Raw genomic sequence first — 26,022 nt, 5'->3', positions numbered from 1 at the left:
ACAATCAGTTTGAGATAAGATCCTGAAATAATTTGCAGAATATTATAATGAATTCTAAATTGAATATTCTTTAAAAGAAAATCCAACAGTTGGGTTAGTTCCCAGCTAGTACAGTGGTACTGAACTGCTGCTGCTTGATAATAGCAACACAAATTACTATGTGGTGTGGTTCAAGCTTAGAAACTGTTCAAACTTCTGTGAGTTTTGATATTTGCTCTTGTCCTGCTCAGCGTTGAATTAATAAAAATAAAAAATACAGATATTTTTATGTTTTTCAGTACTGGTAATCAAAATAGCAATCAGAACTTAAGATAATCTTAGGTTTAATAACAGAAGGTGATAACCATCATTCAAATATAGGGAGACTTGCTAATAAACACCATCTCTTATACATGTACATGTAGGTCAATGCCAGTACCAAGTCCAATTTGACATGGTTCCAGTTAATAACTAGCACATTAATTATGTGGAGCTCATCTGGCATCTGCACCGAAATTTAACACAATTTTTAATTTCAGCCCAGTTGACACTAGCGAATTATATCAGTGACATAAATTGAGGAAACAATTAAAATTGATGAAGAAATGACAGAGAAGAAGCATTTTTTTTGGTGATTTATGAATAGATTTCAATAAATTGGCATAAATATTCTCTAGTAAAAAATTCTGAATTCTGAGCAGAACCTTGGTGAACCTCATGAAGCTCTCAGATGGAACAAAAAAATTTATATCAGTCAACAAATACGAAGCGTTTTTTGTGAGTTTTGAAAAATATGCATAAGTTAGCATATTTAATGAATTTCAAAATTCTGTGTAGAAATTTTGAATCCCCCACCTAGTGCTATCATATCAAGCAAACAGAACTGAAATCGGACTTGAAATGATGAAGAAGCATTTTGAAATTGTTGACAGACGACGGACGCCACGGCATAAGCTCATCTGGCCCTTCCGGCCGGATGAGCTAAAAATAACCAGACTATGATCAAAGTAACTCGGAACACTGAATTCATATACACAACATTATATGACCTACAAGTTATAACCTACAGCAATTGAACAGGGGACCTTTCGATTTAGACTTAAGTTACCATATGGTCACTTTGTCATAATGATTACTACCACAAAAAATCCTTGATTTTGATTGGCTACTGAACTCTGTTGTCATGGTAGTAACCAAAAAGACAAATCATACCACAATCTTCATACTTCCATAAATGTTCACATTTATTTATGAATACAAGCCCTAATTCTTTAAGAAAATAAACTGCCACCTTAAAACCAGAAATGGGCCATCTGAAGGTAATTATGGGATCCAAATATCTATCTAAACTTGGGATACTATACGTAACAGGGTTTCCACAGAAATTTAAAAACAGAATTCCATGACTTTTCCATGACTTCCTGTGACGTCCCAGGAGTTCTGTAGAATTTGGGATGTCACAAAACTGGGAAAATTGATATTCATGAACACTAATTATAATAGCAGAGTATGATCACAGAGTGAGAGTTGCGAGACACGGCAAACTGGAAAGCTGCCATAGCCAAGAGGTAAATGCAATTCCATGACTTTTCAAAATTTTTCCATGACTGGGAACCCTGACATAAAGAAAAGGGATTGATTGTTCACTAGGTTGTTAACATATGCTGGATTTTCAAAATTGATTATTGCATTATGTGATCACTGCAATCAATAAAAAAATTGTTCCTACAATCATTGCTAAGCTTTGTGTTATGTGGTCTTGGTCAATTTTCTCCATTAATATTAAAATAATTTTTCGAGTTCTAACTAGAATAATAAGAGTTCTCACAGGTCCAAATCTTCATCATATCTCACATGAACTTCAGGCTTTTTATTGCCCTTTACAACAATGGTAACAATCTTTGCTATGTTGGTTCCACTCTTTCCTTTCTTCTTCTCTTCTACTTCTGTCTGCTTGGACTTTTTCACTCTGCGGGTCTTTAATCTGACATCACTCGAGATTTCATCAGTGTTCTCCCTCTTGAGGCAAGGGCTGTCCGAGGCAAGAGGCACTGTTAAGTGTTTGTGCAATGCTGGAGAAACAAAGTTAGGGTTTGGCACTTTAGACTTTAATATAGGAGTCCCAGGAGCAAGCTCTGGATGCCTCTTCAGGAAAAGATTAAACCATTTTTCGCCTGGCTGATTGTTCTTGAAAGGAGTCTCACGGCCATCGTCGTCAAGAATCCTCTTTACCACCTGAAACAAATTTTACAAACATAGAGAATATATCAGTAAACTTTTCTACAAAGAAGACTTGTGTACTTTATTGTGGTACAGAGATGAATTTATATTGCTTGACTTTCTCCCTGAAATGTTTTGAGAATGACAGCACATATATTTTTTCTTAGTGTATAATCAACTGTCTAAAAAAGAAATATAATGATTGAGGTCTGCTGAACATAGTGCCTAAGGCAACACATGGGTGTGGGCAGAAGTAGCAATGTGTGTCACATGAAGAACAACATATGCCTACCACGATTCTTGATGTAAGGTGGTATGCTATTCTAAATATTTCTTTATCACGTGACTGATTCGTCTGTAAATTTCAGGTGATTCCAGTCTGACCTAACGGTTTGCAATAACGAATACAATAGCTGAAAATTGCTTTATTTTTAATCCTGGACAAAGTTACTGCCAGTGATATTGCATTTGCAGCTAGACAATGGCTACATGTCATCACATTTTTTTTAAATATCCCTTTTTACCTCGCAAAATCATTCCCAACCCTTGACCCCTAGGTTTGGCTAGATATGCATTTTGTTTTTCATCTGAGCTATCATTAACAAATGTTACATAATTGCTTATTTTAGACAAGAATTACAATAGGCAACACACAGTACTCTGAATATTTATTTTGTGACATAGTGTTGGGTGTCTTGATCTGTAGACATGTCTTTACAAGGCAACTGTGTGTTTTGTGTCTTGTCTGGTCTCTGATGCTGCCTTGGTATCAGTCTCTGTGTCGAAGGGAAATGTCTCATGTCTCAGCATGACACTGAAAAAGAGCCAATTTTGATAAATTAATCTCACTGTACTACAATCTGTTGGGTGTCTTCAGACATTTCTCTTGAAAGTTTTTCTTTGAATTAATTGTATCTCATCTCAGAATTGGCTTATTCTGGACACAAGTGTCTCTGTCTATGTTTCATCTTGGGAATCATTGTCTATGTCTCTGTATCTGTCATGTCTGAGACTGCCTTGGACCGAACACAAGCATGACACTCCTGTACCGTCCAAACAACAACAAAAAATTCCACCATGCTTCAAACCATCTTCAAGAGTAATAAGGAGGAAAAACTCACGACATTATATATTGATATCTTGAAGGGAAAACAAGGCCTTACCTGAATAATGTCCTTCTTGGATGGACATTGACTGACGCGGGACATCTGCAGAACCCAATTTGAAAGCAGGGCTTCTTCTGCAGCTGTAAGGAAGGATGCCCTCCCGAACTTACACTTAACAGCAGTACGTCCAAAAACCTGCAATAATAATGGAAATACAAGCAAAATCAATCATAGTGGAAGTGGTTTATGGTACACTATGTGGAAACTCCAAGAAAGGACTCTTAAAATAAAGAAAAGTGGATAGAGGAAGTTAAATGGATAGGCAAGAGAGTGGAGGTTAGAAAGTAGAGTATCTTTCAGAACCAAGTGTCATCCTTAAAAGGATTGCAAACCAGAAAGACTTGAGAAGCTTGAGTAGTTTCTAGAGATGAGAGGCTTTAGTACTTGGATGGATGAGAGAAGATTGGCTTGAGTAGGAGAGACAAAAAGAGGCTTGAGTATTTGAGAAGAGGATGGCAAGATTTGGAGAGATGAGATATAAGGCTGGCTTGAGTCAGTGAGTGGAGTTGTAGAGAAGGAGAGAAGAATCTATCCACTCCTTTCTAGGACTTTCCAGAGAGTGTACCATACATGTAAACCACTACCGCAGTTGTATTTACCAGCTACAAACCTTCAAACAAATTATCATCATTATATTGTAAATACTATATCAACCCAGTAAATAAGATCGCATTGATCGATCTATTCAGAAAAAATATAGGATCCAGCAGGATTTGAACCTCTCATCTGATTGCCGGTCAGCAACTTTACCACTAGGCCATAAGAACAAAGCCCTCAGTTCCCCTGATTTTATTTGACATGCATTCTTATCTTAATCTGCCATGGACAATTTTTTTTGACTTGTCAAATAGATCGATCAATGCAATCTTTTTTACTGGGTTGAACACCATAAGTATTTACAATATAATGAAACTTCCCCAGCAAGCCTTTAACATTCCAAATTATCATAGTTGCTACCTTTATCTTAACTATCATTACCATTACCAGTATAATCACAAGTAATAGCCAGGGATTATAATGAATGCCATTTTAGTTGATCTCTAGGCCTCTCTTATCGTTGTGTGCCCTTTATGCAAAAATAGCGAGCGGGTGATATCATCATTTCCCTCATTTGCATAATAAACAGGATATGTGCAGTATTTGTGAGTTAAGTAAACTTGAATGACATAACCTTCTAATACCTTACACCCAAATTTTGAAGAAACATTCGGCATTGTGCTTCATTTAATTTTTCTCTGATCAATAGTGTCCACTTTTTTTTAAGCTGACTAGGCCTTTCAAGCAGAAACGAACCTGCAGCCTTAAAGAGCGCCACCACAAATCCTGAAGTACTCACATCTGCTAAGTGTTGGTCATTTCACTCCCCCTTTAATACTTAACAATTCCAGGTTACCTTGTCATGAAGTGTACTTCTGGGAACATTAAATTTCTTCGCAGCCGCCCTTAAAGTCATCTCTTTCTTCTTGACCATTCTGACAGCTAACTCCATATCTTCCTGTGAATAGCCTACACGGCGCTTCTTGACCCTTTTTTCATCAACTGCTATTGGGTTTTCTTCTTTATCGTTTGGGTTGATGGGTGGTGGTGACGGCGTGTCCTTGTCGGACATCTGCAGAGCCCAATTTGAAAGCTGGGCTTCTTCTGTAGCTATAACGAAGGAGGCCCTCCCGAGTTTACACTTAACAGCAGTACGTCCCAAAACCTGCAATAATAATGGCAATCAAAGCAAAAGATAATATCAATTGTAGTACGATAGGAATTGGTAAAATCATAATATGATCGTAATATGAATTTTCATAAAGAATCGTGAAAGATATAAATACGAGTTACGATTATCATATTACCTATAGCTTCACTGTCACTATTTTAATTACCATTACGATCCAAAGCAATAGCCATGGATAATACTAAATGCCCCATTTGCATACCGACGAGGATATTTTTTTTTTTTGAAACTTGAAATGTCATACATTCTTATACCTTACATCCACATTTGATGAATTTGTCAATATTGTGCTCGTTTTATTTTTCTCTCTTTAATCATTTCCATATTTTGATGAGGTTGACTTTAGGCCCGTTTCGGGTACACGTGTACACGCACGGTCAAGTCAGTGCACGTGTACTAAATTCCATCACCGTGTACACGGTAGCATCTGCATAAAGCTTGCATGGGACTGTAAAGTCAGTGAACAAGCTCACAGCCTCACATTAAATCTTAGTTCTCAGACACTGCACATGTTTTAATCACTAATATGTCAATATATTTCAATTAACCAAGAGTGAGTTTACTTCCAAAATCGCCGATTTAATCCACATTTATTCTGGAGACTCAAGTTTTTGTACCACGAAATGGGTCTGCTCCGGTCTCGAAAGCGTTGCTCAATCACACTCAGAGCCAATTTGAGAATCAACAATTGCGACAGCAATCATTGCTACAACTTACGTGTTATACGCTCGTACACATGTGCTACAAGCCTATGATCAAACGCTCCTCAAATTGGCAATAAAATAATGAAAATCAATCGATAACTTCAGTTCACTTAATTCTGCAGCGATCTGTGCATGCACGTACGGTACAGTATACAAAATGCGCATCCAACGAACGTCGGCGCTAGCTAGGGCCCTGCACTGATTTTCTTTTGCATTCTTTACTAATTTAATGCGCTGCTAAGCTGAGTAAACTTATTAATTGCACCAATTTTTGTGGATTGATACTTCTAACTTCTCAGGTAAGCTTTAAAATTGCGACTTAGGCTATATAGACCCCTTTTTATTACATTGACATGTTGATGCGGGTCCGTGTCGACTTGAAAACATAACTCACTCTCACAGTGTTTACAACGTGTACACATGTACACGACCGAAAAACACGCCGTGTACACGTGCATCAAAAATGGACTTTCAAAACGGGCCTAGTTGACTTGGCCTTTAATACTTAACAATTCCACACTACCTTGTCATGAAGTGTGCTTCTGGGAATGTTAAATTTCTTCGCAGCCGCCCTTAATGCCATCTCTTTCTGCTTGACCAATCTGACAGCTTCCTCAATATCTTCCTGTGAATAGGCTACACAGCGCTTTTTGACCCTTTGTGGTTTCTCATCACCTTCTTCTTTAACGTTTTGGTTGGTGGATGGTGACAGTGTGTCCTTGTCTGTGTCCTTCTTGATGCCTTCCTTGGAATAACATCCAGAAACCTATTGCAATCATGTAATGATGAAATAATTAATCATATGTGTATCATAGAGATACAAGTCATGCAGTGTGTCCACAGTAGGGCTTTCATCATTGAGAAAATTCTGTCGATATCATGCTAAAAATATCTTGCCGATATCGATAACTATCGACAAAAAAACATAATCAATATGCATTTTTTATGCATTATACTCACATACACGCATTGGTCAAAACTTTTATCTGCCACTGTACCATGAACGATTTAAAATCTGTGTTCATCAGATGTAAATGATTATCTTTAAACAAACATATTTCGCATAAATACATCCTCACCTTTCCGTTATTAGCATTATTTTAGGGTTGGATGAAGTTTAATTAAGCCGTAACAAAATCACTCCCTCGCTCGTTTTGGCAATTTCACAAGGCAGACAAACATGATTTTCAAAGGTCAATTCAATCGATTCCCTAGGATTTGTTTATCGATGAAAATGATATAGACACCACTTGGGATAACTTTACTATGCTATTGCATGCGGCCGTCAAAGATGTTGTTCCCTCTGCCCAAGCAAAAGGTCGGCGACGCAAGCCATGGATCACCGCAGATATCGTCCATCTCTCCCAAAAAAAGAAACGTGCATACCGCAAAGCCATTTCTAACAAACACAATAGCACATTGTGGGAGAAGTTTCAAAAACTGAACAAGGATATTATTAGACTTACTAAACTATCCTATAATGACTATTTGCAATCTCTAGCTTTGAATTCGGCTCGTGATCCTAAAAGATTCTGGGTCATTTGTAAATGCTCAAAGAAAGAAATCTCATGTGTCATGCTTCACATACAATAATGATTCGGTTGAATCTATTTCAATGATTGCACAGGCTTTCAATAATCATTTCGTAGGAAACTTCTCCACGCCACAGTTAGAAACGTGGAATGATGATTACGATTCTTGTACGTCCCACTTTGGAATGACTCCTTTGAAAGATTTTGAAATAGACGAGTGTGATGTTTTTAAAGAAATAGTACAATTGAAAGTTAATAAGCCCCCTGGCCCTGATGGCATTTCCCCCAACTTTCTTAAAATTGGTGATACTGCTATCACTCCAATCCTTACAAAAGTTTTTAATTTAAGCCTGAAGCTTGGATGTGTACCCAGGTCATGGAAGCAAGCTTATATGACTCCGCTCCACAAGAGTGGTGACCGTAAGAAGATCTAAAACTATCGACCAATTTCACTTTGCTCTGTTCCATGTAAGATACTTGAACGGCTTATTGTGGCCAAGCTTCTAAATCACTCACAAACTTACAAGATTATTCCTGATTCCCAGCATGGTTTCCTCCCAAAGCGCTCATCCTCAACACAAGCTGTTACCCTCCATACTAATTGGGCAAAGGCTTTGGACCAGTCTAAAGCCCATAGAATTGATGCAATTTTTTTGGACTGGTCCAAAGCTTTCGACAAGGTTAACCATTTCAAACTAGTCCAAAAGTTGCATAACTATGGAATTTGTGGAAAATTGCTTTGTTGGATACGTTCTTTCCTCTCAGATCGGCAACAGTGTGTATTGTTTGAAGGGATAAAATCGGAGTGGATAACAGTTCTCTCCGGTGTACCACAAGGCTCCGTTATAGGACCGATCCTATTTAATTACTTTACTGCTGAATTACCGAACACTGTCTCCTCCCCCCTCCCCCAATATGCAGATGACACGGTCTTGTATCGGGAAATCTATACCCCCGATGACTCTAAATTGTTGCAAACAGACCTGAACAACATACTTTTATGGTGCATTAACAATGACATGGTCCTGAATTCATCCAAATGTAAAGTTATGCATATAACTAGGTCCCGTAAACCAGTGACCACTGTTTACTTCCTTGGAGAAAAGCAGTTAGACAAAGTTGAGTCCTATAGATATCTTGGACTCAAACTCGCACGAGATCTGAGTTGGAAAGACCACATTCAACATGTTGTTCACAGATGTTCCATACTTTGTGGTTTTATTCGCCGTACAGTGAAATCTAGAAATGCCACAGTTCTCACAAAACTATTCTGCTCATTATGCAGACCTGTGATTGAGTATGGTATTCCAACATGGCTCCCCCATCAGAACAACCATATCAGAGCCATTGAAAGTGTGCAAAGGCGTTTCACTAGATTTTGTTTCCCGTACGAAGTTGCCAATTCCTTATCTTACACGGAACGCCTATCCCTCCTAAACATACCCCCTCTCTATAATAGACTCGTTTACCTGTCAATGTCTTTTGTAATAAAGTGCCTGCATAGACATTATGACATGCCTACTTCTCTGTTACCAATCCCAAGCCATAGACGAACTCACACGCTCGTCTTCAATCATCAACTTGCACAATCAAATTGTTTAAGATTTACTTGTTTCCATGTTTTTCCCAGATTCTGGGAGCATCTATCAGAGGCAGACAAAGACTTGTGTGTAGGAACCAACGTTGTCCCCTTCCTCAATGTGTTACGAAATTTCCTCTTTGAATTACCTCCCCTCGTAGAAGCATTTTAATTTGTTAGCACCCATACCCTAATAAAGCTAGAACCATTTTTAATTTGTAGTCTCACGCAGTATCAAAATTGTGATCCCTTCTAAAGTCTTCCTAGCATGTCTTAGATATTTTTAAACATTTTTTTTTTTACATTTAATATGTCACACTCTTGTTTGTACTTTGATCAATTATTTGGTTTTCTAATAATTTGCCATACATGTATTTCAATCAACTGAAATTCTATTACACCTTCATATAATTAATTAATTACCCTTTTCGTGTAAAGCTCTCAACTTAGTTCTTGTCACATCAGACCAATGCTTTGAATGTGTGTTTCATTTATGATTGATTATTTGATTTTCTAATGCTTTGCCATACTTTCCCATTCTTCATATTGTTTAATTTTTTCTGTTACACATAAATTTATTTACTTTCTTTAAGTGGTAGCTTAAATTCAGTTGATAATCTAAGAAGTCGTTTACTTTGCTGTTTTTTTTTTTTTTTTTTTTTTTTAGTAAACCTGCACATAACCGTGACAGATGTCATATACAACAATTCATTTCAGACTCTCAAAATTCAATAAATTGACCTACCATCTCTGTCTCTAATTTGATAAATTACTAATTTCTGATTTGACCCAATCTACATTTTTTTCTTGAAGTATGAATTTGATAACCTTGTTTTTTTTCCATTCATATTACGATGAAGGTTAATTCATATAGAAGTATTGTAATTACATGTTTGAATTTATTGCTATTTTGTGTTATTCCATGTAGACACCAGCCAATGTGGAGAACCTCTCGACAGAATTTTCTATTCTTTTAGGTGATCCCCAGGCATTGGCTGGTGCTCAATTTTACATTTCTTTTGTAGTATTTCTATTGGTGTCATGTTTTCTTGCCTGGAAATGAAATAAATAAATAAATAATTGAAAATTTTTGGCTTTTTGGACATCGTTCTGAGCAGTCAACGTCTTTCGCCTATCCGCCATTTTGATATCGTGCTGTACATCTTTGAACGTAGAGAGCAGCAACACATGGCTGTGTGCTAGCTGCCTGTATTTTGTATTCGTATTTTGTTGAGATTTTGGAGTAATTTCTGTTGCTGTTCTGTGCAGTTTGGGGAAAAGTACGTTTTCAGTGATTTTCTGTTTGAAAAGCCAATTTCAAAGGGCCGTTTCCGTAAATTCCGTGAAATCGCAGAAAATCACTGTGTCCCTACATAATAGCGGGTAATATTGATGACGAATGAAAGGTTATCGATATCGCTAAGTGGCAAAAAACAAGTGATTATCGACAGGACTAGCGATAACAACGTTATCGATAACAGCCCTAGTCCACAGATATAATCAAATGCCTCCGAGGGGTGATGTTTCATAAAATTGATTGCAAAATATTATGCATGACTCTTTTTTTATACCCTCGCAAATTTGACCCTGTACAGGTAGCTTTCCTAGAGAAACAGATATCCTTTTTCATTATTTGAGGGTTTTTGACACCCTTATTACTAGTGACTTAAAGTGCCCTATCTTGAAAAATACATCCTTTTTTATGTGTTTTTTTGCTATAAGTCTCTTCCCCCCCCCCCCCCCCCCCCCGGGTCTATGCCAATAAAACTTTTAAGGTGGGTAGCAACTGCCAAGGCTTACAAACAATAGCGAGAATGTTAAAAGCAACAAACTTGGTCCTTTCACAGTAACCTCTTAAAGATTCCAAAGCAAAATGATACTACTATCTAATCTTTCCATCTTTTCTCTCACAATTGAAACTTTCAAAGAACATACAGTCCATCCTCTCTTATCCAGACATGTTGGGACCAGCACCAATTCAGATGACAGATTTATCCGGATCTGGGAGACTAAATATTAAATATACGCAGGTGCCTCCCCAATTGTAAAGCGCGTAGAGAAACTTTCAGTTTATTATGCGCTATATAAGAAAAGTATTATTATTATTATTATTATTGTAGCTACACGTAATCTATTGTAGTGGATGTAGACAAACAGTATTCACTGCATTGTCAGTGCAAATTATGGGCGTTTTTATTTAATGAACATGAAATCGATTGGTTGCCAAAACTCTTGGATAATTTACCTGCTAAAATGACAGGAATATATCGAGCATACCTCAAAAGAAAGAGAATGACCCAATGAAACTAAGTTTTAAAATTGGATCATGATTCATCGCAGCTTTGCAAAGTCAGCCATTGTTATACTGACTGAAGGCTCAAACATGATAGATGGCGCTGTCCGTAATGCAAGACAAGCCTAGTTAGCGAGATGTGTTGTTTTTTCCACAAAAAAAAGAGAACATGATAAAATGGTTGCACTGTGCACTGATTTACTGGAAAATTATCCTGTCTAACTTTTGGTAATTTGGGTAAAATATTTTCATTAAAAATGATGTGGTTGTAGGCAGACCAGACCTGTCAACCTCTGGGAATGAAAAATTGTATTCTGTGATAACAAAAACTGTATTTCCCCCCAAAAAACTGTATTTTATTTAAAAAAATGTGCGGAATGCGCAACGGGGGGGGGGGGGGTCCTCCCCTCCCACAGTAGGGACCTAAAGCTGGAAATAGGGCCATTTCCTGCATGTTTTGTCATTTTTTTCCACACGTCAATAAAAAACTAATAATAATATCATACAATAAAAATACTAAGTTCATTGACCTTAATCAGATGGCCTGAAACTCGTGCAAAATTATAATTGATTACTCTAATGTCCAAGTTTCATGAACCAATATAGAACTAACTTTTTTTACATTCAAAGTTATGACATTTCAAAAACTTAAGATCTGTGAAAATTGTTCAGATATTCTGAAGAGTCAATCAAGTACTGCCTTAGCTTACGCTAGACTCCATTATGCAGAACACAGCCGCGGAGCCAGTGCAAAGCAGCAGCCCAGTGCGATCATCAGGACAGGCCGCGGCCGGCCTGGCACTAGCAGGTACATCCCCTTGCCTAATCCGCTAGTCCGGGAATTTGCATTTTGACAAACTAACTTATCACCGCTACTCATTCTCCACCTTTTAGATGGCCAAGAGCGAGAATCGTCTCTGTTACTCTCCCTTTTCTTTGGTTTGAATCCATTATCCGGGATGAAAATATTGAGAGTTCGAGCAAACACTGCGGCAATGAAATGCACCACACACACACGAACCTCGAACAACGTAAACACGAAGCGCCAGGCCAGCGCTCTCCGCGCTTGCTAGCGCTAGGCCACCGGGCACCAGCACTCACCCTTCGCCCGTTCAACCACCGAAGTCTAATCTAATTGAATGGATATTGTGCTCATCTCGATCACTATTATCCGCCATCTTGCTACCCCATAATACATCGCCGTATAGGCCTACACATCATAATGTTGGAACAATTACAGCAGCCGTGTGTTTTTATATGACACAAAATGGCGGCAGATCGTTTATTTACGGCGTCAGGGACTGTGGGGTGTTTAGCATGTCAGTTTGCGGAAGTGCCGATCTCAGCCAGTGCCACTGAGCTTCGAAATCGCTTTATAGTATGGAATGCCAAAATCGCAAAAAATTTTTGGAAATGTAAAAAACATATATTTTTTAACTTGAAAAATCGTATTAAAATACAGAAAAATCGTATGCCCGTATTTTAATTCGAAAGTCGTACTGGTTGACAGGTCTGGTAGACTATATTGGAAAACGTATGCAATCACCTTGGGAATCATTGTCTATGTCTCTGTATCTGTCATGTCTGAGACTGCCTTGGATTGAACACCGGCATGACACGCCTGTGCCGTCCAAAGCAACAACAAAAAAATCCCACCATGTTTCAAACCGTCTTCTAGAGTAATAATGAGGAAAAACTCATGACGTTATATATTGATATCTTGAAGGGAAAACAAGGCCTTACCTGAATAATGTCCTTCTTGGCTGGACTTTGACTGATGTGGGACTTCTGCAGAACCCAATTTGAAAGCAGGGCTTCTTCTGCAGCTGTAAGGAAGGAGGCCCTCCCGGTGTTACACTTAACAGGAGTACGTCCCAAAACCTGCAATAATAATGGAAATCATATGGTACACCATGTGGAAAATCCGAGAAAGGACTCTTAAAAATAAAGACAAGGCAAAAGCGATTTTGTGTTTAGCCCACTTATGACAATAACCAGAAATATTGTGATTTGCGAGGGCACGCAACAGGACAATATCAAAACTTCATTGTGAAATGACTGGGATGGAGTAACACTTGTCATAAGAGCCTTGCATGTAAACTTTAATGTTTACCTGAAAATGACCTTTGACCTTACCATGTGACCTCCGACTGCAGCATAACATGCAGGTCCCCCAAGTCCATCTACCATCCAAGTTTGGTTGAAAAGTGACTTACGGTTGCGGAGTTAGGTGCCACAAGAGAGTCTTGCATGTAAACTTAAACGTTGACCTGAAAATGACCTTTGACCTTATCATGTGACCTCTGACTGCAGCATAACATGCAGGTCCCCCAAGTCCATCTACCATCAAAGTTTGGTTGAAAAGCGACTTACGGTTGCGGAGTTAGGTGTAATAAGATAGTCTTGCATGTAAACTTTAACGTTGACCTAAAAATGACCTTTGACCTTACCATGTGACCTCCGACTGCAGGCTAACATGCAGGTCCCACAATTCCATCTACCATCCAAGTTTGGTTGAAAAGCGACGTATGGTTGCGGAGTTAGGTGTAATAAGAGAGTCTTGCATGTAAACTTTAACGTTGACCTGAAAATGACCTTTGACCTTACCATGTGATCTCCGACTGCAGGCTAACATGCAGGTCCCACAAGTCCATCTACCATCCAAGTTTGGTTGAAAAGCGACTTATGGTTGTGGAGTTATGTGTCATTAGGTTTGTGACGGACGGACGAACGACGGACAGACGACATTTGGATCCCTAAGTCTCGCCTTCACCTCTGGTGAACGAGACAAAAAGTGGACAGAGGAAGTTATGGATAGGCACGAGAGTGGAGGTTAGAAAGTAGAGTATCTTTCAGAATCAAGTGTCATCGTTAAAAGGATTGCAAACCAAAAAGACTTGAGAAGCTTGAGTAGTTTCTAAAGATAAAACTTGAGTACTTGGATGGACGAGAGAAGATTGGCTTGAGTAGGAGAGACAAAAAGAGGCTTGAGTATTTGAGAAGGGGATGGCATGAGCTAGAGAGATGAGATAAGGCTGGCTTGAGTCAGTGAGCGGAGTTGTAGAGGAGAGAAGAATCTATCCACTCCTTTCTAGGACTTTCCAGACAGTGTATACCCTACATGTAACCAACTTTCGCAGTTTCTGCAGTTGTCTATACCAGCTACAAACCATCACCAATTTATCATCCTTATATTGTAAATACTTGTGGCTTTCAAGTTTCAACCCAGTAAATAAGATCACAATGATCGATCTATTTGATAAGTCAAAAAAATCTAGGAACCAGGAGAATTTGAATCTCTCGTCTGATTGCCGGTCAACGACTGTACCATCAGGCCATCACTGATCCATGGCACAGTCATGATGAAATAAGAAAAACGCCCTCAGTTCCCCTGATTTAATCTGACATGCATTCACATGTATTAGTTTGCCATGGACAATGAAATGGAATGTTAACGGCTTACTGGGAAACTTTTATTATATTGTAGATACTTATGACTTTCAACCCAGTAAAAAAAAAATTATGACTTATCAAACAGATCGATCAATCCCATCTTTTATACTGGGTTGAACACCATAAATATTTACAATATTTAAAAAAAGTATTTACAATATAGTGAGACTTCCCCAGCAAACCTTTAACAATCCAAATTATCATCATGTATATTAGGATTCATTGCTACCTCTATCCTTATTATTATCATTACCATTACCAGTATGATCAAAAGCAATAGCCATGGATAATGATGAATGCCATTTTAGTTGACCTCTAGGCCTCTCTTATTGTTATGTAATAGTGAGTGGGTGATATCATCAGTTCCCTCATTTGCAATAATAAACAGGATAAGTACTTCTGAATTAAGTAAAACTTGAATGACATTAACCTTCTAATACCTTACATACAAATTTTGAAGAAACATCCAGCATTGTGCTTCATTCGATTTTGTCCATATCAATAGAGTCCACTTTTTTTAGATTGACTAGGCCTTTAAAGCAAAATCGAACCTGCAACCTTAAAGGTCAAGTCCACCTCAGAAAAATGTTGATTTGAATCAATAGAGAAATATCAGACAAGCACAATGCTGAAAATTTCATCAAAATTGGATGTAAAATAAGAAAGTTATGACATTTCAAAGTTTTGCTTATTTTTAACAAAATAGTTATGTGAACGAGCCAGTTACATCCAAATGAGAGAGTCGATGATGTCACTCACTCACTATTTCTTTTGTTTTTTATTGTTTGAATTATACACTATTTTAATTTTTACGAATTTGACGATTAGGACCTCCTTGCCTGAACCACAAAATGTTAAATAATGGAATTCCACGTGTTCAGGGAGGAATGAAACTTCATTTCACATGACATGATGACAATGACGAGAAAATCAAAATATTTCATATTTCATAAAATAAAATACAAAAGAAATAGTGAGTGAGTGATGTCATTAGTTCCCTCATTTGCATACTGACCGAGATGTGCATATAACTGTTTTGTGAAATGAAGCGAAACTTTAAAATGTCATAACTTTCTTATTTTACATCCGATTTTGATGAATTTTTCAGTGTTATGCTTGTTGAATTTTTGAGCCGATCAATCATAACTCTATGGAAATCCATCGGTGCCATAATTTTTTCCTACGAAAAACTTGCACAATGTCCTCTGTATGCAAAGAAAAGCGCAGTGAATTTTTAAGAAAAAAAACAATGAATGTACATCATAGCTAAAAAATATTTTTAATAAACATGCATAATAGATGTTGACGTTACTGGCCGTCCATAGTTACGATTGATCAGATCAATCGTAATTCTTTGTAAGATGGGGCCCAGGTTACCTTGTCATGAAGTGTGCTTTTGGGAACGTTAAATTTCTTTGCAGCCGCCCTTAGAGTCATCTCTCTCTTTGTGACCGTTCTGACAGCTAACTCCATATCTTCCTGAGAATAGCGTACACAGTGCTTTCTCATCAACTTTTTCTCAACAACTGCTATAGAGTTTTCTTCTTTATCGTTTCGGTTGATGGGTGGTGGTGACGGCGTTTCCTTGTCAGACATCTGCAGAGCCCAATTTGAAAGCTGGGCTTCTTCGGCAGCTGTAAGGAAAGAGGCCCTCCCGAGGTTACACGTAGCAGCAGTACGTCCAAAAACCTGCAATAATAATGGCAATACAAGCAAAATATAATATCAATCATAGTAAGATTGGTAAGGAATTGGTAAAAAAGGAATTGGTAAAAATCATTACATTGTTCTTTAGTTGCAACATGTTATTCCGTCTTGAAATTATATCAATTCTTTATAAAAATACAAATTACGATTATCATTGTTATCTTTACCATCACTGTCAGTATCTTAATTACCATTATGATCCAAAGCTATAGCCATGGATAATACTGAATGCCCCATTTGCATACCGACGAGGAGGTTTTGTGAATTAAGTGAAACTTTCGAAATGTCATACATAATACCATACATCCAAATTTAATGAATTTTTCAATGTTGTGCTTGTTTTATTTTTCTCTCTTCAATCATTTTCATATTTTGATGAGGTTGAGTTGGCCTTTAATACTTCATAATTCCGGGTTACCTTGTTATCAAGTGTGGTTCTGGGAATATTAAATTTCTTCGCAGCCGCACTTAAAGTCATCTCTTCCTTCTTGACCAATCTCACAGCTTCCTCAATATCTTCCTGTGAATAGCCTACACTGCGCTTTTTGACAGTTTGGGGTTTCTCATCACCTTCTTCTTTAACGTGTTGGTTGGTGGATGGTGACGATGTGTCCTTGTTGGTGTCCTTCTTGATACCTTTCTTGAAATATCGTCCAGAAACCTATTGCAATATTATGAAATTGCAATATTATGAAATAATTAATCATATGTGTATCATAGAGATATAAGTCATGCAGTGAGTCCAAAGACATAATCAAATGCCCCTGCAGGATGATGTTTCATAAAATTGATCGCAAAATATTATGCATGACGCTACAAATGACTGAAACATGTTCTTAGATGCCAAGTCAGCTACATAGGGATATTCAGCACATGAAAGGGTCACCAGTTGCACGTAACATTGTACATGAAATTGAGCATTTAATAAATTACAAAACGCTTTATGAAATCCCCCCCCCAAGTATTTCACTTTTGTCAGCCAGGGCGGTCTTGGTGGTTCAGGTAGGAGTCTATGCCGGGGGGGGGGGGGGGGGGGGGGGGCACTTTCATTGACGAGTGGATACCATGCGTGACCTATGGGGTCTCGAAAAGCACCCTAAACAAGTAGGATCCTGAAAATGCACCCCTTAACAAGTAGACTATTGGCGTGTGAAACCCTACCCTTAACAAGTATTGGAAAAAAATGATACCCTTGACAAGTATTCCCTGAATTGAACCCCTACACAAGTACAGTGATATTTTACTTGTAATATGTCAAGAACGTCGGTTTTACCTTTACCTACATCAATGGGTTTAGGGTACGGCCCCCACCTCCACACCTTGCGCAAATCGGACTCTAATAAACACCTTGACTAACTGTTGGGGCAACAAGTACATCTTTTATAAAAATTTAGTCTTTTTTTATACCCTCACAAATTTGACCCTAAACACGTAGCTTTCCTAGCGAAATAATTTTGACACCCCTATACGTAACGTGCCCTATCTTGAAAAAGGCATCCTTTTTACGTGTTTTTTTGGTCATGCATGGTATCCACTCATCAATTTATATAAATGCCCCCCCCCCCCCACGGGTCTATGCCCATAGAACTTTTAGGGTAGGTAGCAACTACCAAGGCTTACAAAGATAGCGAGAATGTTCAAAGCAACGAACTGGGTCCTTTCACAGCAACCTCTTAAAGATTCCAAAGCAAAACGGTACTACTATCTAATGTATCCATCTATTCTCTCACGATTGAAACTTTCAAAGAACATAGTCCTATAGTCCATCCTCTCTTATCCAGACATGTTGGGACCAGCACCAATCCGGATGAGCGATTTATCCGGATCTGGGAGACCAAATATTAAATACAGGCAGGTGCCTCACCATTGGTAGCTACACGTAATCTATTGTAGTGGGTGTAGACAGACAGTAGTTAATTCAGTGTCAGTGCAAATTATAGGCGTTTTTTTTTTTTTTTATCGAATTGGTTGCCAAAAACTCTTGGATAATTTACCTGCTGAAATGATTGAGGAATATATCGAGTATACCTCGAAAGAGAATGACTCCATGAAACTAAGTTAGAAAATTGGATCATCGCAGCGGGCATTGTTATACTGACTGAAGGCTCAAACACGAGCCTAGTTAGCGAGATGTGTTGTTTATTCCACAAAAAAGGAGAATATGATAAAATGGTTGCACTGTGCCCTGATTTACTGGAAAATTATCCTTTCTTACTTTTGGTAATTTGGGTAAGATATTTTTATAAAAAATAATGTGGTTGTAGGTAGACTATATTGGAAAATGTATGCAATCAAAGTGAGTTAGCATAGGAATTTAGATTGAAATATCATTTCCCCACGTACCAGATTGAAAAAAAAAATCGGCAAGTGTCCATCCAGATAATAGAAAGATCCGCATAAGATAGGTCGGACTGTAGTCTGTTTAAAATCACTGATCAATATTTCCTGATTTTATCAGGTTTAAGCTAGTCTACCTTGTCACGAAGGGTTCTCTCAGGGATATTATATTTCCTTGCAGCAGCCGCCAAAGGCATCTTTTTCTTCTTCACCTTTTTGGCAGCCTTCTTCAGGTCCTCCTGGGAGTACGTTCTGCAACGCTTAGGGGGCGACTGGGATATCTCCATGCTGAGCAAGTACTGAAATAAATTAGAAATTAAACTATGAAATAATACAATTTCAAAACTTAAATTTAAACACAATATTGAAACAGATAAGACCATGTGTTTCAACTCGGTATCGTAATAAGTGGTTTTGTTAGGCTTTTCAGAATTTCAATTGGTTTAAAACTATTAAAAAAATTAATATTCATAAAAGACAAAAAATGTCAAATGTCATTTTCATTACATAAGAAAGTTTGGATCATTCGCCCAAAAGGTGCATACATGTATCTGACACAGGGAATACATGAGCATTCCAAAATATGATGGGCAAAAAAGGAACAATTGTTCTTTAAAAACAAGTATTGGTTCAGGGGTCCCGATCCTCATATAAAATATTCAGTTACATGTAAGTCGTACATTGTACTTCACCCTACCTCTACCTAATTCACAATGCCATTTATGGAAATACTGTAGGTCAGATAATTTCAGGGGAAAAAATAACCCAGGGGCTAGGGGCAATTTAGTCCATGAAATGCTCAAGACCCCTGGAAAATCTCAAATCATCACAATGTTACTAAGCTTACAGAAGTTGCAGATGTTGATCTTTTCATCCATTCTCGTCTTTCCATTTCAATTTTCCTTTCCCGTCTTCATATCACACATGATGAACCAAGGGTGACCAGACGTCCCGTATTTCAAGGGATCGTCCCGTATTTTGCTCCTTTGTCCCTGCGTCCCGACAAACCCTTACCGGGACACCTATTTGTCCCGTATTTCAGAATATTGAACAAAATGTAGTTAGTACATTTAAATGTGACGAATTTTCATCAAATAACCAACAGATGACGAAGCAGAGACAATAAAATCGACAACTGTAATTATCAAACTTTTGCAAGGAAATATAATATCTCTCAGGGATATTATATTTCCTTGCAGCAGCCGCCAAAGGCATCTTTTTCTTCTTCACCTTTCTGGCAGCCTTCTTCAGGTCCTCCTGGGAGTACGTTCTGCAACGCTTAGGGGGCGATTGGGATGTCTCCATGCTGAGCAAGTACTGAAATAGATTAGAAATTAAACTGTAAAATAATACAATTTCAAAATTTAAAGTTAAACACAAGAATGAAACAGATAAGACCATGTGTTTCAACTCGGTATCATAATAAGTGGTTTTGTTAGGCTTTTCAGAATTTCAATTAGTTTAAAACTATTAAAAAATTAATGTTCATAAAAGACAAAAAAATGTCAAATGTCATTTTTATTACATAAGAATGTTTGGATCATACGCCCACAAGGTGCTACATGTATCTGATACAGGGAATACATGAGCATTCCAAAATATGATGGGCAAAAAAGGAACAGTTGTTCTTTAAAAAACAAATATTGGTTCAGGGGTCCCGATCCTCATATCTAATATAAAATATTCAGTTACATGTAAGACGTACGTCACCGTACCTCTACTTAATTCACAATGCCATTTATGGAAATACTGTAGGTCAGATAATTTCAGGGGAAAAAATAACACAGGGGCTAGGGGCGATTTAGTCCATGAAATGCTCAAGACCCCTGGAAAATCTCCAATCATCACAATGTTAAAGCTTATCTGATGTTGCAGATTTTGATCTTTTCATCCTTTCTCATCTTTCCATTTCAATTTTTCTGCCTGTATTGCCTTTCCCTTCTTCACATTACACGTGGTGAACCATGAACCTTGCTCACAAATACAAAATATTAATTTCTCGATTGGATAGCTTCCAATCAGAAAAAATGTAGGGCCTAGCTTATAATTGATAAAGTTTATAGTTATGACCATGTTTATAATAGGACTTAGATGCACTTTTGGCAATACACAAGCATGGTGAATTTATTCCTTCCTCAAGTTTTTTTCCTTCTTCCATTTTATAAACATTAAACATATTTGAACATTTACAGAATATTCTACCAAATGAAAATATCATTCTTCAAAATCACAGCAATATTTTTTGTCAAGGCCCAAGTTACTAGACCTATTATATACAATGGAAAAGCCCCCCCCCCAAAAAAAAAAGGTGATATTTGGCTTTATTTAGCTCTTCAAATTTCCACTTTCATTTTTATACTTGGACTTTGTTACCATATGAATGATTTTTGATGAATGAGAAAAATGTGAGTTGATTTATATTTTTTAAGCCTCTCTAGGAGTCTACGCATTTCGAATAATTAATTATTAAGATTTAAAGATTTGTATTAAAATTGTTTTCCCCAATAATATTGTGATAAAGGTGGATTTCCTAGGGAAATCAATCTTCTTTTATCTTTCTCGCTACACAGCCTATGCGGGCCTAGATCTACCTCAAGACGTTCGTGCCCGAGGGGCCACTTACATTGACGAGTGGATACCATGCGCGACCAAGAAAACACGTAAAAAGGATGTCTTTTTCATGATAGGGCACGATACGTACGTAACGTGATAAGGGTGTCAAAAACACAAAAATAATGAAAAAAGGGTATCTATTTCGCTAGGAAAGCTACGTGTTTAGGGTCAAATTTGCGGGGATTATAAAACAAAATTAAAATGTTTTATAAAGGATGTCCTTTTTGCCCCAACACTACTTGTTTAGAGTCCGATTTGCGCGAGCTGTGGAAGGTGCAGGTGGGGCCGTACTAAACCAAATAAAGGTAAACCGACGACGGACGGACCCGTGACATAACAATAAAAAATCGCTGTACTTGTTTAGGGGTTCATTTCAGGGAATACTTGCCAAAAGTATCGTTTTGTTTCCAATACTTGTTAAGGGTAGGGTTTCACACGCCAATACTCGTTAAGGGGTGCATTTTCAGAATATGGTAAATACGTGTTTAGGGTGCTTTTCGGGACCCCATGGTCGCACATGGTATCCACTCGTCAATGGAAGTGGCCTCAAAGGTGGAAGTTTATGGGGAAAAAAAAAACTTGTGCAACAAAATGACCTTACAATTCATAACAACTCATCTAACATTTCACAAAGTTTCACTTTTTCCCACGCTTTTATCAGTCTCAAAATTGGTGATTTAGAGCCAGTATCAGTTTCCTTACACATGTTAATCCACTGCCGTTTCAAAAACATTGCAAACGCAAATTATTGTGCATGTGCATGCGCACGCGCGGAAATCACAGCTCAATTCATGAATATAGGACTAGATCTAGTATGATGGTGGTCCCCAAGCCTGCGCACCTAACGATTTGAGTTAAGATTTAACATGAATTTCTTTTTTCACAAAGCCTTTCCTTTAATAATGTTCCTTATTCATAAGTGTACAAAATATCTCATACAAATTTGAAATATAGATTTTTTTTGGAAAAAACCTCAGGCAGTCATTTTCAGATTGGAAAAAAAATGGCACCCCATGTCTGCGCACTCATTCACTTTGCACACGATTCAGATATTTTGATGAGAAAGGCTGCATTTTCAGGTCGTCACATGAAATGCCTGAACTTCATTATTTTTCCAACATTTTGAGTCTGATTTTTTAATGAATATCTGTCTATACGTTGTTGCATGTGTAAAGTTTGTGTTTGTTGCGTATCTTCTTTTATTAGAATCGCGCAGATACACGTGTGCAGACTTGGGGGAACTTGCCATATAGTTCGGCATCGTTTTGCATTTAACTATCGAGCTATCAGATTTCCTGCCCCCTAGCCAGGCGGCTTCTAGAGAGTAAAAATCATTTACTAACGTAGGCTTACTCTCAATGAAGCCAGGTCTTCGTTCTCATTGACCCACACGAAGGAAGACAAAACCTGAAACTTTCACCCCCAGAGATTAAGATTTCTACTTTCCTTCTAAAAGATCTAGCCCTAAATCATGTACATGGGATAAAACTTCATTTCCGACATTTCTGCGCTCTCATTGTTATTCTTGAACAAGAATTCATCAAAAAAATGACAAAAATATTGTGAAAAGACGGAAGAGACTTGCCTGATGTTTACGCCGCAATCTTGTTTCCTATTGTTCTTCGCCAACGATACCCGACGCACGCGTCTGTAACGTTGGCGAAGAACAATAGGAAACTCATTGAGACTGAGAGTAAGCCTACGTTAGTAAATGATTTTTACTCTCTAGAAGCCACCTGGCTACTGCCCCCCCCCCCCCCCCCCTTGGTGTCAAAAGTAAAAAATTAAAGAAAAGAAAAACTCCTTCAACTTCTGAAGTTGACAAGAACTTAATTATGAAAAACAAAAATTTCACTTCAGGAAGTTCAGCCATATTCAGCTCGGCTGTCTCAATTATTATTATTATTAACTAGGGCCTAGGCCTAAATTACGGTAACTTACTCAGTCTCAGTTACTGTCTTTTACTTGTTTTAATATTCTTTGAATCTTTCTCTGTCTGACAAGTGAAATTAGAATTGCTTCCAATGTTCATGATGTTGTGAAAGTGCCATACTTTCCAGACAAATGCAATCGCAGAGACGAGACTATAAAAACAAGTCAGTGTCCGATGTTTGGCAAGTTAACTCATATAACGTCAACGGCATGCTCTTCCCCACGCCTAACGTCGCGTTATCGCTAGCGCTCGGCTAGGCTCGGTCGTAGAGTCACGGCCGCTTAGTTGATGAATAATTACAGTGTAGTCCCACTCGCAAGAATATCAGTTAGTGATTTTCAAGATTTAACAAAACTAGCAAGACCACACATTTACCTTTCAAGTTTCAATTTTTTTCGACGCAATTCTTCTAAGAGAGAAGGAGTGGAAAATTTTGAACAAAACAAACTATTGCTTCTTTCCTTTCGTCTTCGTTTGCTAGCTTTTAGTTTTTTAGAATTTAGACCAGACGTGCGAATCCCGTGAAGCCAGAGATCGGACATCATCGTAGTCCTTTGCGTTGCGCTTGCCAGGCTGCAGGATCTAGACTGTTCTATAATTCAGTTGATCAATAACACAATCCTCGACCTCTATGCCCGAAATTAAAACAGCCACACGATTTCCTACCCTCATGGTGAGGGGCGTGAAAGAGGGGATAGCGAGATCACTGGAGATGGCGCGCATGGGAGAATAAAGCAAGGGGAGAGAAATAACGGGGAAATAACAAGTACACCGACGTCTAGAATCTAGACTAACATCATCGTGGAACTAATTGTGTTAGTCGGACCCATAGAGATATATAATAACGCGTAATTAGTATACATCTCTATGGTCGGACCCTTTGGTCGGACCCCATTGCGCGGGATAACGAAAATCCCCCCCCCCCCCAAAAAAAAAAAAAAAAAAAAAAAAAACCGGGACCAAAACGCTGCCTCAACGTTGATTGTCCCTTTTCACATGTTTGCTGATTGTGTTCTCAAATAAAAAAAAAATCATCTGGATCCATGCAGATCCAGCGGTTATGCATTTTGATTTTTCAAAGGAGCAGATCAGACTCGACGACACTAGGGGGCGAGTCCCGTGGGCGAGGGTAGGGCGACCGCGCCGCCCCTTTTTTTCTATTGATAATCAGGGCGATTGGGGATCGGGAGGGGTGAGGGAAAGGGGAGAAATAAGAGAAGATATACACTTGTTGTTTACGTGAAGAAGAAAATGAGGGGTGCGTGAATAGCGATGGCGATCGATACTCTCCCCGTCCTCAAAATCCTGACACCGACTGGGCCACGAGCGTAAGGGGGGGGGGGCAGGGGCCCCCCCCCCCCCGCGTGACGAGTCAAAACTCATGCAAGGGACGTACCCCTGCCCCACTCCCCCCTGACGAGTCACAACAGATCCCTGACGAGCCACAAGTGGTACGAAATCCTTTATTTGTGGTTGATGACCTTTTTTTTTTGTTTTTTTGCTTGTCAAACTTTTTGGCGGACGAATTTGCCCCCCCCCCCTTTGGAAAATCCTGGGTACGCCACTGCGACTGGCTCTGGGGCTGGCCATGCATGCAGGGGGGTGATAGCACGGGGGATTTCACAAGAAAAGATTTTAAGAAAAAGGGCATATTTTTAAAATTACTTTCTTTGTCATAGATCAGGACGCTATACATAGTGGCGTACCGTGGGTCAAGGCCATGGGGGGAGGACTAGCAAATTATTTTAGTCACTAGTGGGTGCGTGGAGCGCGCTTAAAAACCAGGCCCAGTGGCGTACCTAGGATTTTCCACAGGGGGGGGGGCAAAACCGGCCGAAAAATTTGACAAGCAAAAAAAAAAAAAAAAGCTCTTCAAGCTCGTCAGGGGGGGGGGCAAAATAGGTTTTCAAGCTCGTCAGGGGGGCAGGGATACGTCATTTGCATGGGTTGTGACTCGTCAGGGGGACAGACTGTCCCCCTGCCCCCCCCCCCCCGTAGGTACGCTAGTGACCAGGCCTAGATGACATAAGAGACACTTTAAGGACTGTGCCATTAAACAGATATGTATCTCATTGATCAAATAACGCGAGCGCGAAGCACCAGCTTATTTTTTTTTTGTTATAGGACCTAAAAAAGGGACATTTAAGCAACTTTTTGTAATTATGATATGTAGGCCTAATACCTGTCTCACTAATCAAACAATGCGAGTGCGAGCTGAAGTTTTTGTACATATTGACCCCAAACTGACACTTAAAGGACCAGCTCTCTTTTAGGAATTCGTGGAGAGCATACATATCTCACCATAGTCATCTAACGCGAGCGTCAAGCATTTGCCGGTTGTGATATAATTTTTGCATGAAGCACTTTTTGTAGTCATTTTAATCATGAACATCATGACTCTCTCACTAATCAAATATTGCGAGTGCGAAGTGTGAGCTGAACATTTTTGAAATTCAGATCTGAAGGGGGGCATTCTAAGGCTTGTTTGTAGGAATTCACTAATACCATATTTTAGTACGTATATCACAAACTAGATGGTGCGAGCTCGAAGCACGAGCTGATTTTATTTGGTTTTTCAGACCAGAAAATAAGACAGTTTTTAGGAAGCACGGACTTGAAATGTTTTACACTCATACTTTTAAAAGGGGCAATCACTTTGAGTAGGACTAGTCATAAAAAGGAAGCATAAATATTTCACTATATAAAAAAGCAACCATAACTCGAAGAGCGAGGAAATATATTTGGTGTAATATATGGATACTGGTGAAAGTTGAAAACAT

General features: G+C 38.5%; 1 protein-coding gene across 3 annotated transcripts; it reads right to left on the bottom strand.

Annotated features, from left to right (window-relative positions):
- Positions 1 to 306: 306 nt before the first annotated feature.
- On the bottom strand, positions 307 to 24,072 carry LOC129271180 (uncharacterized). 3 transcript variants are annotated; one of them, XM_064106346.1, is made up of 10 exons: positions 23,251 to 24,072; positions 19,927 to 20,013; positions 18,834 to 18,995; positions 16,778 to 17,020; positions 16,030 to 16,341; positions 12,943 to 13,080; positions 6,319 to 6,561; positions 4,759 to 5,067; positions 3,363 to 3,500; positions 307 to 2,214 (listed from the first exon to the last, which is right to left on the bottom strand). In XM_064106346.1, exons 2-10 carry the CDS (start codon positions 19,999 to 20,001, stop codon positions 1,804 to 1,806), a joined length of 2,031 nt encoding a protein of 676 aa, XP_063962416.1. In that variant the 5' UTR covers positions 20,002 to 20,013; positions 23,251 to 24,072; the 3' UTR covers positions 307 to 1,803. The 3 variants fall into 3 exon arrangements, with proteins under 3 accessions (XP_063962416.1, XP_063962415.1, XP_063962417.1); XM_064106345.1 differs by having other exon boundaries at positions 23,618 to 24,050; XM_064106347.1 differs by lacking the exon at positions 4,759 to 5,067 and having other exon boundaries at positions 23,618 to 23,875.
- Between the last annotated feature and the right edge of the window lie 1,950 nt (positions 24,073 to 26,022).

The sequence above is a fragment of the Lytechinus pictus genome, chromosome 11 (assembly GCF_037042905.1).
Source record: "Lytechinus pictus isolate F3 Inbred chromosome 11, Lp3.0, whole genome shotgun sequence".
In the NCBI taxonomy this organism is placed as follows: domain Eukaryota; kingdom Metazoa; phylum Echinodermata; class Echinoidea; order Temnopleuroida; family Toxopneustidae; genus Lytechinus; species Lytechinus pictus.
Note: the sequence above shows the minus strand (reverse complement) of the source record. Positions and strands in the feature narration are given on the sequence as shown.